General features: G+C 39.7%; 1 protein-coding gene across 4 annotated transcripts in view; it reads right to left on the bottom strand.

Moving 5' to 3' along the window:
* Positions 1–14,436, bottom strand: part of KATNIP (katanin interacting protein) — a 65,844-nt gene that overhangs the window by 15,139 nt on the left and 36,269 nt on the right. For all 4 annotated transcript variants that reach the window (XM_014278020.3, XM_027801786.2, XM_027801787.2 and 1 more), the window contains 4 exons: positions 13,895–14,103; positions 10,051–10,114; positions 6,378–6,555; positions 3,761–3,926 (listed from right to left, as the gene is read on the bottom strand). In XM_014278020.3, coding sequence (XP_014133495.1) covers positions 3,761–3,926; positions 6,378–6,555; positions 10,051–10,114; positions 13,895–14,103 — 617 coding nt within the window. The remainder of the gene's footprint in view (positions 1–3,760; positions 3,927–6,377; positions 6,556–10,050; positions 10,115–13,894; positions 14,104–14,436) is intronic.

Here is a 14,436-nt window from a genome sequence, read left to right as displayed (position 1 = left end):
ATTATCACTGCATCTTGCCCTGAAATATGTTAAATATAACTAACGTTAAAAACAAGCAGCATTTATTGCACTGAGTCTTCCACTAACTACTGGTTAAGGAAGGAACGATACCTGTAAAACATAACAAGATGACCTTAAAACTGGCACTGTGATTAAAGCTTGCTGATTAATGGACTGAACCAAAATTGTTTCACTTAGTTAACAAAAGACTTAATTTAGTCTAAAGGTAATATGAGTCAGTTTTATAATCTTTGGATTTTGTACTGACTGATGTATACGCGATAATTTGTGGTTACCTTAGTTTTGTAGCCAAATACTTAATTTTCATTATTAGGATTTCTATTAAAAATCTATATGCAATATTTATAGTTAAAATTCCCATTTCAGGTGTCTATCTAAGGAGAACTTAAAAACATTCAGTGTTTTCTGTAGTCTATATATTATTATTTGCCTGATACTCATAACAGTTTTCATACTTTTTCCATTTGTAAATGATTTTTTATTCAGTTACAATTTCAGTAACTTACACATGCAATTTCCCAAAAGCAAATAATTTTCAGTATTTGTTTGGTTTTTTTTTTACACAAAATTTTTTTGATTTGCAAACCTTGGGTATTGTACTAGACTTAAGGAGGTGCTCAGTTCATTTTCAAACAGCATGAAGATTAATTAGGAGAGAATGTGTGAGTACCAAGCATGGAGAAATAACGATTTCTGGTTTCACTTTTTATATGCTTGGGAGCAAAGAAAGGAAATATCTTTTTCATATCAGAAACCCTTCTGCATGCTACTTTCCAGCTGAATCAGTCTGCCAGGCTAAGGAGAGGTAGTGAAAAATCCACTGAAATACACTTTAGTTTAGGAAACACGTATTGAATGGGAAGTCTAGAGACTTAGAGATGAAATCTTACCTATTATACCACAGCTGCTTATATTTATGTGCCCTTACAGCCCTCATTTCTAAGTAATTTTCATCATCTGAGAAGGCACTCAACCATCACACATAGCATTTTACAAATCACATAACAAAGCTTTCACAAGGTAATTTTTCATACAGCTGGAAATAGCACGCAAGCCTTCATTTTGACAGTTCACTGCCATTACCCTCTCATTCTAAAGCTGTGAATAGAAGCCACCAGTCTACAGCTGCCTGGCAAAAGCATTATATCTCATACCCGGGACTGTTTCGTAGCAGGAACAGCAATACTTCAACAGACAGATGTCATGATGCCCTAGGTTTGCAGTCTAAAGCCTCTTTACTGTGACCCAGCAGATACCTTGCATCTTCAGTTTCCCAAATAATTTATTTCATCCTTTTACAGGACTGAGGGATGAACTCCTCATTTAAATTGTAAGCACTAACTGTTACGGGACTTCCAGGTGTGCCACCTGCATGCACACTTCATCAGACTCACCTCTTTTTTCTACCTAGCAAAGTAAACTGTGAAAATATACCTTCCTTTCTTTCTTGGTTTGGCCTCCAAAGACCGAATTCCATGATAGGGTTTAGGGATTTAGCTGTTTCTTTTCCTCCTTTTAATAACTGTGACACACACACAGTTTGTTGATTTGGTATGCAAATTCATGTTCAAACTTTTCTCCCCTGTTCTGCCTTGGAGAAGCTTGGGCTTACAACAGTAGTCAAAAACATTCCACATCACCACCTAAGAGACAGTTCTTCATATTGCATTTTGTACACAGAATCACAGAAAGATTTAGGTTGGAAGGGCCTTCTGCATGTCTCCAGTCACAGCTCCTGCTCAGAGCAGAGAAGCCTGCATAGGTGAATCAGGTTGCTCTGGGCTTTGTCAAATTTAGTTTTGAAAGTTTCTTATCACTACATCCTGTCCCAGAGCTGTGCCACTCTCACAGGGAAGTGTCCTTTCTTTATGCCAAATCATACCAATTAAGTAACAGATTTTTGTGTTTTAACCCAGCAGGCAGCTGAACACACAGCCATTCACTCCATCTCTCCAGTGGGATGGGGGAGAGAACTGAAAAAAAATGGTAAAATTCGTGGGTTGAGATAAAAACAGTTTAATAGGACAGAAAAGGGAGGGAAAATAATAATAATGATAAAAGAATATACAAAAGAAGCAATGCACAATGCAATTGCCTACCACCCACTGACCGATGTCCAGCCAGTCCCCCAGCGGGGGGCTGCCACCCCCCAGTTTTATGGTTCAGCATGAAATCATATGGTCTGGAACATCCCCTTGGCCAGCTGGGGTCAGCTGTCCTGGCTGTGTCCCCTCCCAGCTCCTTGTGCCCCCCAGCCTGCTCGCTGGCAGGGCAGCGTGAGAAGATGAAAAGTCCGAGACTTGGAGTAAGCACTGCTCAGCAACAGCTAAAACATCGGGGTGTGACCAACATTATTCTCACACTAAATCCAAAACACAGCGCTGTACCAGCTACTAGGAAGAAAATGAACCTTATCCCAGACAAAACTAGGACACAGATTTTACTAAAAATCCCTAGTTGTTATACAGGGGTTATGTTTAGATGGGCAGCTCACCATGCTCCTGAACCCTCCCATGTGTCAGACATGTTGGGTTAATGCAATGTATTACAAAACCAGGTGCCATATGTTAAAATCTGTAGATCATTTATGGCTTAAATTAAAGAACTTACACTCTGGCCCTCTGGGAGTCTTTGGCCAGCCTTTGGCACTCAACAACACCCATGCTGATACGAAAAGATGACAGGGCTCTGTTGTGGAAAGGAAACACCTCTCCACGCATTTATGTAGTTTTCATATTAAAGCAATTCCTGGAAGGTAAATTTACACAAAGAAGCCGTTCTGCCACTTTTGCCACTATCTTGCCCAATCATATGAAGGATCTGTGCCTCCAGCTTCAATTCTAAAATTTCTTCCAGAACTTTAGTGACCCTTTTTGTCCTTGTCCTGTCTCTCCCTGGTTTAATACATACCAACATTTTTCTTCTTATCTACTGACTGAGTCTAGACATCAAGAATGCAACAGTTACACATGAAGGGGAAGATCTGGAAACAAATGGATTCCTAAACTGTCTGTGCTGTGAACAGCAACTACTTCTTCATTATCATTACAAGCGTACGTGTATAGCTTCTGAGAAAAACCAGAGAAATGAGGGACAGCAAAACTCAGAGTGCCAGCAAGATGTAACATGACCTCTACCAGGTATCAATTGCCAGTCAATTCCCAGTATTCAATAAGAAAAAAAATACAAACCAAGCTATTTGGAAAAAGAAGAGAGGAGGTATGTGAGACAGTTTTAGCTAAACTACTTTAGCCAAACCGTTTGAAGATGTCAGCTTTCCCTAATAAATGTTAGAGATCTAGAGACTCTTCTTGCTTCTTGGGAAAGACTGATTGACTGGCCTTCTGTAACTTACCTAAACAGAATTTCTGTTAGAGAACCGTCTGTGCTCTCTCACTCCCTGTGTTCCAGGAAATAAAGAATCATATGGTAGGCCTAAGTACTAGATACCGAGGGATACCACTTCAGAATCATGTATTTTGAAAATAATATGTGCTGTTGTATGTGTCTCTTAGAAAAATCAGCTGTGAAGATTTCTTTAAACTATCTCTGGCTTTTTTTCAATATTTGCTGTTTGTGGAGACAGAAATGCATTATACCTGCCACAAAATTCAGACTCAGACAATCTAGAAAGATTTATGGTGTTCCATTAAGGCAGCTATATTCATTTATCACAGTACCAATTTTCCAATGCACTGCCGTATATTTTTGCTGGCAGTGCTCCTTTTCTTTTACTTACCCCTCTATAGGTATCCTCCGGAGATTTATTATAGTTCCAAAAGCGAAGCCCTGCAATACTTTCAATTTTATCAAAATGGATTGTGAGCAGATGATCTTCTCCAAAAGAGAAGGGAACAAGCCACATATGGTCATCTTCTACTGTGATATTAGTCCCATCTATTAACCTTCAAAGAGAAAAATCCATTAGCTGCAAAAAAAGGAAAAGCCTGCTTTTCTCATGAAAATCAGGTACTTTACTAGGTGTTTTTTTCTAGATCCTGCTTCCAGGGCTTAATGTGCCCATGTGTACGCAATTAAAAAGCACAGTAAACATCAAAAATAAAATGCAATTGCTGAACTAAAGACGGGGGGTGGGGTGGGGAGCAGACAGTATTTCCTTTAGTTGGGTGTCCCTGAGGAAAAACAGAAAAATCCTTAGGTTTTCCCTGTGTGAACAGGAGCCGGTAGAGGAAAGCTCAACTGTACCAAAACGGCCAAAGGCAAAACTCTAAGGCCCAGACACAATATAATTTATTAATATAGTACCATGCCTGAACTGGTGTGTGTTACTATGCCAAAGCAACCACACCGAATCCAACAAGTTGCTGGATGGCAGCTGGATAACCCAGAGAAGGAGCAGAGTTTCTTCACATCCTTCTTCATGCACACAGGTTGGCACATTCCTACTTTTCCAAAAAGCTTTGTACCAGGATGACAATGTCTTTTCATAATAGCACAGACTTCAGGCTGACTAGATAAAGTTAATTCCATTATTTCCTCATTTTGGAATCCTGACATTCTCCTACCACAAACTACAGCATACAAAGATTGAGTAAAGGAGAATATAAACTAATTGTCCTCTGTAATTACTTTGGTACACTGCCCTGTGTACTTACTATTTATTTAAAAGTTTAATGGAAGAATGAGTGCCAGACTTGGCAGTTCCTTAAAGAAAAAGGTTTGAATAATTACCCTTTCAGAGAGGAACTGATTAGGGAGCCCATGAGAGAAGATATAATCCTTGACTTGGTCCTGAATAGCACACAGGACTCACTCCAAATGCTAGAGCTGAAGAGCACTGCAGTGCACTCAAATTCAACATGCTTGCAGAAATATCAAAAGTCAGAAAAGCCCCTATTTCTTGTGCCCAAACAGGTTTTTACACAAAAATGATGATGTAAAAAAAAAAAAAAAAAAGGCAACAAAATAAAATAAAAACATTACACACAGCAGGGAGAATATTAAGGGATATTATACTGGAAACACAGAAAAATGAATCCCACTTACTAAGAAAGATGTTAGAAAGAGGGAGGACTTGAAAAATCAAAGCCAGCCTGGCTCAGTGGCAGGATAAAGAAAGTTATTACACGCCATCTTTCAACAAAATTCATGATCAAAAAACCCTAAATGGATAGGATCATAAACTCTGGAAGGCTAAATGCGTATGCACAGGCCAAAAAAAAAGAGTATGAAGGCTAGCAAGCAAAAGGTACCATAAATAAAATTCCTCAAATACATCAGGAGCAGAAAGCCTGCCAGAAATTCTGTAGGATCAACAGATGACTAGGCAGTAAAAGGAGCATTCAGAGAAGATAAAACACCAACAGGAAAGCTAAATGAATTCTTTGCATCTGGGTGCATCACAGTGGAGTATGGAGAGACTTATAAAGACTCCACCACCAGAAACTCTTCATCACAGGGGATCTCATGGGATGATTTCTTAGACCTTGACATCTACAGAAGACTTTCATACAAATAGGCAGAAGAACCAAGGAATTACATACAAGTAAACTTGACATCTGTATTAGTCAGATTGGCAGAAATTACAAAGAACCGTGGATAAATACAGCATTCTAAGACTCAACAAAGATCTTGAAAAGAGAAGCCCTAATTCATAAACCTATTCACAGACCATAAATATGCCAGAGGACAGGATTACAGCTGAGAATACCCTTTAAAAATGGAGATATGACTTGGAAACAACAGGATGCAGCTTCAGTAGCATCCAAATGCTGAGTCCTCTCCAGACCCATAGCATATGATTTCTGTACTGCTGCCATTCAGGAGGTACAAGTTAATTTGAGGACGTATACTGTCAATGAATAAAACTTCATTTTATTAACAAAAAAAATTTTACAAAAGCTGCAGAATTGCCAAAAGAATGACACCTATTTATGCAATACCTTAATACACCCTCACCCTTGGCTAACTTGAAAATTTGTCTTGAAATCATCCAGAAATCCTGCCTAAATATCACTGCATATGCACAGACAGATGCTACAGAGCACCCACATTTCTGCCTGGAAAGTCGTTAGCAGGGATACCAACCGGGCATATCACAATCTCCTAACTCAAACACAGTCTTTTGGAAACATCTTATTCATGTTTCTACAACAGGCTGTTCCCGAGTAGCATTCCAAGAATGAGCAGTGACAGTATGAAAATCATGTTCACATTAACATGTGTTAACATAATAAAAGCATATATAATTCTGTCACTTTAAAAAGTCTCATGTAAAATGCTAAAATTGATAAATTTCCAAAACTATTGGTGGAAACAACAGGCACAAAGAAAAAAAATAAAAGAAAAAGAACGGTGCCGAAATGCTTGGACAATCTAACTCTTTTGCTACTTACTTTTCTAATGTTCTGGAATCTCCTGTATACTCCGGAAGATCATTTAAGTCTTGGGGTGAAGCAGAAATCTGTTCTGTATTTATTTGTAATGCATGACCATTCTTTCCTATCACTTCAAATCCTGTCAGTCCAAGGTAATGAGAGTCTCCCCAGGTCATGGTAAAATTCAGTTGCAGGCCTATATCAAAGAATATAAATTTAATATATCTATACACATACTTACTACTTACTAGTTTGAAGTAAGGAGACAATATAAGACTGCATGCAAGCCCCAGTGATTAACATTGTATGTACTGTGTTTAGACTAAATAACTTTATATGCTGTATTGGATATGTCCTGGTCTGCACACCTGCCTCCACATGTATTAGACCCCTTTAGTGGGGCACCAACATCTTGTTCACTTGTAACTGTACAACTCCTGATCAAGCACATTACCAAGTGTCTCATTACTTAGATTGTAGACTGGTGGTAATTAAATGATAAATTTAAGCAGTTACATGAAAGATTTTGTGATTATGCAGACACAGAGAAGACCTATTAGGCTGAAGCCTATCCATCATCTTTTGCCAGCTAAGTGACTACATAGATTCATATAAATCCAGTCTCTCATAAATCCATAAATTGTCAGAGAACATCAACTCATAGTTGGTTTACTAATGCATTTAAAGTTACTACGTTCATGTCAGAACTGGACACATGGATGTATTTTAGTGGAACAGCGTTAGTGAAAAGCAGCAATGTTGATTAGCCTGCATCCCCAGAAAATAAATACAAAAGAAAAACTGGGCAGACAAAAGATTGTATGTGTATCTTCAGATCCACCTGTTTCACACCTTACTGAAAAAATATAAATAGCATATACAGATATAACAAGTAATATTTCAATCTGGTCAGGTTCCGTAAAAATCTATCACTGTAAATTAAAAACATCTTTTGTTTCACACATTACAGAAGCCCAGAAATAATCAGGTTGGATAATGTGTAAAGAAGCACCAGTAGTCATGACGCCCTGTAAAACAAACAAGCATTAAACCTATTAAGCCATCCAGCCCAATTACCTCTAAATAGCCGTAGCAATTTACGCGAGACTAAGCCTTGATATGCACATAAATTCACTTGGGTGTAAGATCTCATTAGCATTTTCAAGGACGCTAAGAAATAAATAGTTCTATTAGCTGACAAGTTTGGAGCTATGGCTACATTGCTATTAGACGCTATTCCCAAGGCCATTGCTAAAACGAAACTCGCTTAGTGTACGAGCATGCAAGAGTTCTCGTATATTTTGAAACAAAAGGGAAAAGACTGAGTAAAGCAGCTACACACAAGGTTTAGTATTCACATCACCATGCCAATGCCTTCATAGAATCTCAGACTGATGCAGGGTGGAAGGGACCTCTGGAGGTCTCTAGTCCAACTCCAAGCTCAGAGCACGTCCATTACATCAGGTCTCTTGGGAGCTAATCCAGCGGAAATCTGAAGGTTCCCAAGGCTGGCAGATTTCAAAAACTCTCTCAACCCTACCCTCAGGGTGAAAAAGATTTCCTAATACCCGGTTGGCAATTCTTGTCTTCTACCTCATTGACTCAGTTGCCTCTCAACCCGATCCTATGTCGATGCCTGAGAATGGCCTGGACCCCTCCTTTCTACGCCCTTCTGATAGGCTATAGGTAGCAAGAAGATCTCCCCTCACCTTATCTTCTCTTCTGCAGGATGAACAAACCAACCCAGCCCTCCCACGTTTCTCTCACATGCCAGGTACGCCAGCTGCCTGACCATCTTGGTCACCCTCCTCCACTGGACCCACACCAGTAATGACAAATTTCTTCTTGTTCTAGGGAGCTCCATACTGAACCCCATACTCCAAACGCAGCTGCACACAAGCAGAATCCCCTTCCTTGCCCTGCTGGCTGCACTCTTATTTTTGCATCCCAGGAGGCAGCTGGCTGCCTTTACTGCAAGGCGGCACTGCTGGCTGGTTCAGTTTGTGGTCTTCGAAGGACTTTAGGCCCTTCAATGCAAAGCTGCTTTTTTAGCTAGCTGGCCCCCAGCCTGGCCTGCGGCACACATTATTACCTCCCACACTTTGCACTTGCCCTGAACTTCATGAGGTTACGCTGGGTAACATGTTACTATTTCTCCAGCTTGCTGAGGTACCTCTGAAGAACAGCCTTGCCCTCCAGGATATCAACCACTCCCCTCTGCTTGGTATCACCCACAACCTTGCTGTGACCGTACTTTATCCCATCAACCAAGTTCTTTCAAAAAGAAGACACTGAGCAGTGCAGACTACAGTAGTACTGTTCCCTGAGGGACACCTCTAGTAACTAGCCACTAGCTGGACTTCGTACCAGTGACCATCACACTCTGAGGCACTATTTCTCCTTTACATCATGACTGGCAACAGGATGGAAGAGATGAAAACTACCTACAACAGGCCAAAGATATAAATCCTCAGTGACTCCATGCACAATTTATTACCAGGATTCCCAGATGAAAAGGCAGTACTGATCCTAAGTTTTGCACAATTTCCAGTAATTTCCCAAAACAAGAAACAGCAAAAGGACTCTCACTCCAGGTCTAAGGGACCACCCCACAAAATAAGAACAAGGAACAATATACACAGGCAGGGCAGGGTATGCAGAAATCATTGGCAAAAATGAGGCTGTAGCCTCTAGTTGTTTTTGTGCAAGGTCGTTTACATAGACAGGCCCTTGTAGCAATTAATGGCGTTTTTTTCTGTTTAAGAGACTAAGTTGGAGTTTGTTTTGCATTTCATAAGGCATGGAAAGCCTCCCTTAAATGCAGCTAGCTTTCTCCAGCTCTTTCCCTGCAAGAACTCATAGAACTCAGGACCTATGTGTGATAGGGACAGGTTAGTCCAATTAACAATGTCTTGTCAGTGTCACAAACTATACCTGCTGAGCTCTGAATCACACCCTCACTACACTTTTTTCACCCACTTTGAGAAATGGGAGAAGGGAAAGGCATCTTAAGTTCACAGGTATGAATTGATCATAGACATGCTCATAGATAAAAGTTCACAGATCCAGATATCCTTCATGGGTCACAGATCACAGACGTGTGACTAAGGCACAGCACTGTGTATATTTGCAGAGAGCACAGCACAGGTTGCTGAGGTCTTTATGCCAGGCCCAAGAACCAGATTTCTCTTGTGCTGGTCGAACGACCAGAAGCTGATACCAAAACCTCTGGGCTGTCCAGAAGTTCTCTGGACAATAACTTAAAGGGCCACATAGATCTGTTTTTGTACAGGATAAAGAAATCAGGTACTTCAAGTATGAATATAACATTCTGGTATAGCTTTACTGTAGGGTTTCCGTTGCCTATCAGATCTGAGAAATTAAGTCAGTGTACAGAAATATGTAGGATTGGGAGAGAATTACTGGGTAAGGGACACGGCTATTACAAATCCCATTCAGGGACTAGGCAAACAGCTAGTGCTATTTTTCTGAGATTAAAAGCCAACTGTTACGACATAATATTCTAAATGCCATAGTAAACAAAGCTTCTGCCTTAAATATTCAATTACTCTTCTTTATACTAGACCTGACATCTGTCACAAAGTTCCGTACAGCTCTGACAAATCAAATCCTCCTTGATAACATGTTAAGGGGGAGGGAGATTAAGCAAGAAGTAAATGTAAGAACTTACATTTTCCAGTAAATATTCCTGATTCCTTGGGTATACATTCAGAGAGAGGGTCTGGCTCTTGAACCTAAGAAGTAAACAGGTGCATCATATACATATAACAGACATACTGTTTATAAAGTGTGTGTGTGTGTGTGGACTTGTCTGTTTCTTTAGTTTTGGGCAGGTTTTTTGCATCCAGCCTTTTGTATATCAATCTCCCCTTTGCCCCACCATCCAGGGTGTCCTGCAAATAATGGGAAATATGCCCCAAAATGTAGATCATAGGGCTCCTTATAAAGTCAAAACTGTTAGGGGTTTTTTGTTGTTAGTGCACACTGAAGTGTTAAACAGGAGACTCCCTAGTGTGGGCTACCTGTTCTCAAAGAGGCTGAAATTCTTAAGTCAGTCTCACTTACCTGCAGACTGCAATTAGCAAATGATAATGTGCTGTATTTGTAACACATGGCAAATATGTTGCAGAGACAAGAAGAACCAAGAGGCAGAGCAAATAAGCAAACTTGTCCAAAAGCTTACATTTGTTCTTTGACAATACTAATTAATAATAGCCTATGTTATTCAAAATAGCAAACCAGAAAGTGAATAAACAGATGACAAATTCTGCTGATCATACTGGGGCAATTAGGGTAGTAAAGACAACTGCAGAGGTTGCAGACTGACTTCATTTCATTGAGTGAGCATGATGAAATGGCTAATTATATACACTGTAGGTAATTGTAAAAATACTACATATGATGAAAACAATCTTTACAGATACAGTACTGGGCTCCAAACAAAACAATAGCAGATTAGAATGAAATCTTGGCATTATTATAAGTAATCCTACAAAAACATCAGTTCAATCCTCATTAGTAAGCAAAAAGCCAAACAGGAAATTAGAAGTCCAGACTCATTCTCTATAGCTTCATTCATCGTTAGAAGTAGACTTCCTGTCATCCAGAATACATCAAATGGATCTACATTGTGCCTAAAAAAACCAAAAGGCTTGTCAACGCTTTTCTCCTACTGTTATATTAGAGCTGTGCAGGATAACCATTGACATCCTGGATCTTATATGTGTATGTTCCCAGACTGCAACATATTCCATGTAGTAGCAAATGTCCTTGTAATTAAGTGGGTGAAACTGAAGAAGAAGTGTGCACTGAAATAAACACACACAGACAACCTAGAGAAGATGGAAAAAACCCTTCTACTGGGGGTATCTGTCTTGCAAAACTGTGACTCTATCTTAGATACTTGATGCCTTCTTCTCAGAACAACTTCAAAAGACCAGCCTGGGAATTAAAATTTGCAACTCCACTGAATATCAAAACCCACGGACACAATAAAGCTAGTGGTTTTATGGAATGCAGAATAATGCCCTCCCTTGCAGGCAGTAAACCACCTGTGCCAAGCTACCTTATTACCTTTTCTCCCTCTTCCTCCTTTCTTGACTACTCAGATCCCTTCATTCCACTGGTGCCCACTATCTTTTCTTTCAGATATTGTTCAATTTTCTATAATTTCAACTATGCCTACTTGCTCCTGCCTGTGACTTGCTTGCTCCTACCTTATGACTAGAACAAAACACCACCATAGTACAGGAGTTGTTGGAAAAGCAATAAAAAGTAAAAAGTATTTCCCTGGTCCTATACCTGACCATACTGTATAGCACCTTCCATGTGAGGAATAACTGAAGTAGGACTAAACATTCTGGAAAAGAGACTTAGTGTGACAGAGAGGCATAAATCTTTTGAGTGTCCTGAAGAAGCAAATGGAAAAAAATTGTTTAGTTTCTTCCAACACAAAAACTAGGGGACATTAAGTGAAGCTAGAGACAACCAGAAAGAGGTTCTTTGTGCTACACAAGTTAAGCTGGGAAATTTACCACAGAGCATGGTTAAGCTGTAGAAGTGCCCTCAGGTTCAAAAACCTAGTGGATGAATTAACACAAAAAAAAAAAAAAATCTATGGCTGGTTACTAAACACAAAGGCTAAGTCAAGGAGTCCTTGTGAGACAAATTTCGAAGGGCTGGATGAGTGTTTCAGAAAAACACCACTGCATGTTTGCGCTGCTCTTACATTCTCCGCAGGCATCCACTATCAGCCACAGTCAGAGTTGGGTCAAGTGCACTAGTAACAGCTCTGACTTGCTATAAAGGCTGACATGTTAAGGATTACTGAATTCATAGGAAAAACAGACGACTGTGGATAATATTGACAAGAAATTAAGATGCTCCCATAAGAGCTTTTGAAAAGTTCTGTAGACAGTGCAGTGTAACTCTGCTTCATCCACTGAACATGCTACAGGAAAAAAGGGTGCATCATCGACAGGTAGACTGTTCAAGCCCAATACTAGCCTGAATGCCAACGTAATGCTGGGCAAGACAAATCATCTAGTAATCTGCATCATTCTGATAGCATAAGCATCCGTCTACAAAATCTTGATGGTACCAACAAATACAGAATATCAGGGAGATCAATGGCTCAGTCACAATAGCTTCTGTTATCGCATTGCTGATACAGCATGTTTCAGAGTTAGAAAAGGAGTATGAAGGGCGTCACAGATGAAGAGCAAAATAAAAGGCAGAGGCTCTGAGTAAGGACCAGACAGGCCACGTCTAGGCTTCTGCAATGAAAGAGTTCCTGGTGAATGCTCACAATAAACAAGCGATCAAGAAAAGAACAGTGAACTTCAATTTGTGTTCATGGAATCCTGCATTGCGTAAGGTGCCTGAACAGTTTAAGATACGACAAACAAAGATGACACTGAAATTACTGTTGCCAGTGTTAACCAGCACTGAAGAAGTCAAAAGGATTAGAGTCACTGACTCATGATCTTAATAGTGAGATCAAATTCCAATGTCATGGCATGTCCCTTTGTCTTATAAGCCACCAGGAGAAGAGGACAAGACAGAACAGGAAGGCTTAACAACAGCACAAGGCTCATTAGGAGCCATATATCACTGGGAACACTTCACCTGAACCAGCTGGAATTTGGGTCGATTCAGCTTTGGATCTCCTCACAGACTTACACGTAAGAGTGTGACCCCTACAAAAAGATAACATCATTGAAGCAGCAATAGGTGCTCATGAAAATTCTAAGGTAGAGGATTTGATGGAAATCAGGTCAAAGTCTGCCCCACACCATCCTGAGCAGAAAATCTTGCAGGATCTTAGCTCAGACACTGGACTGTTGGGCTGGAATGGTTTGAGGCAAGACTCCAGTGCTTGAAAATATGGCTTTCCTCCAAGCAGTAAAACACCCACTGTATGGAACAGTAAAGTGGCATTTTTATGCTGCAAAATGCACACAGACCTGTGGAGATGCTAGTCAAAAAAGGGAAGAGTAAAAATTAGGGGACACTTGACAGGGGGAGATCCTTCTCACCTAGGATACTTAATTCGTGGAGGAAGGAAAAAACAAGTAAGAGTATACTTTGTGTGGAAAACACGGAAAAGTCTTTGCTTTGGAGTGACAGGGAGCACAGCTACTCATTACATGAATAAATGTATGATAAAAATCACGGACAGTGGCATAAACCTGTAGGAGTACCTAAATCAAAAAGAACTTCCTCTAATCTCTGTCCAAGGAAGTAAAGAAAAAAACCAAACCACCATACAATCTGGTATAATTTTCCTTGTAGTTTTATTAATTAATCAGAAAAACAACAACTTGGAGGACCTTTTGGACCAAAAAAACGCACATAAATTATTGAGCTGGTGAAAAAAGTAATCTTCAAAACAGACAGATAGCTGCATTAGTTCTTCTACAGAGCTTTACTCCATCATGGAAATCAGTGTCTACTGCTTCCATGTCATGTTTCAAAAAGACATTATAGGGAGTTCTGAACATGGAGGCCCCTACCTGTAGATCCCCTGTTCTTGATCCTGCTTGTGTAAAAGGTCTTTCATCTCCCTCCCTATCAGCAGTTGTTGGCCTCTTTAGCTCTTCCTCATATCTCAAGGAGCTGGCATTTTCCATTTCTCCATGATAAGTTTCATCATAGCAGTACATAGCTTCAAGAATGTCATCATCGGTAGTAAACAGTATGGTATCCCCGAAGTGCTCTGGAGCTGGAGGCAATATACAGAATTAAATGGAGAAACCATACAAAAGAATATATAGAGTGATAAAAACTATTTTCAGTCCTTCTTTACATTTAATTTGCAGTAGTGTTTAAAGATAATATATGGTAAATTGATACTGACAACTGATATAATTAGTATGTTCATTCCCAAACTTATACTGCACAGCAGAATAGAGAACTCAGTCAAATTTCAAATACATATAAAAGAAAATGGGGAAAAAGCTTCTCCATCACCTTTTCCAGAAGACCGTATCTGTGCGAACAAGTAAAAGTCTGCAACTTTTAAATGTCTAGTGACTATATGATGTTATTGATATAT

Source organism: Falco cherrug, chromosome 4 (genome assembly GCF_023634085.1).
Source record: "Falco cherrug isolate bFalChe1 chromosome 4, bFalChe1.pri, whole genome shotgun sequence".
NCBI lineage: Eukaryota > Metazoa > Chordata > Aves > Falconiformes > Falconidae > Falco > Falco cherrug.
Note: the sequence above shows the minus strand (reverse complement) of the source record. Positions and strands in the feature narration are given on the sequence as shown.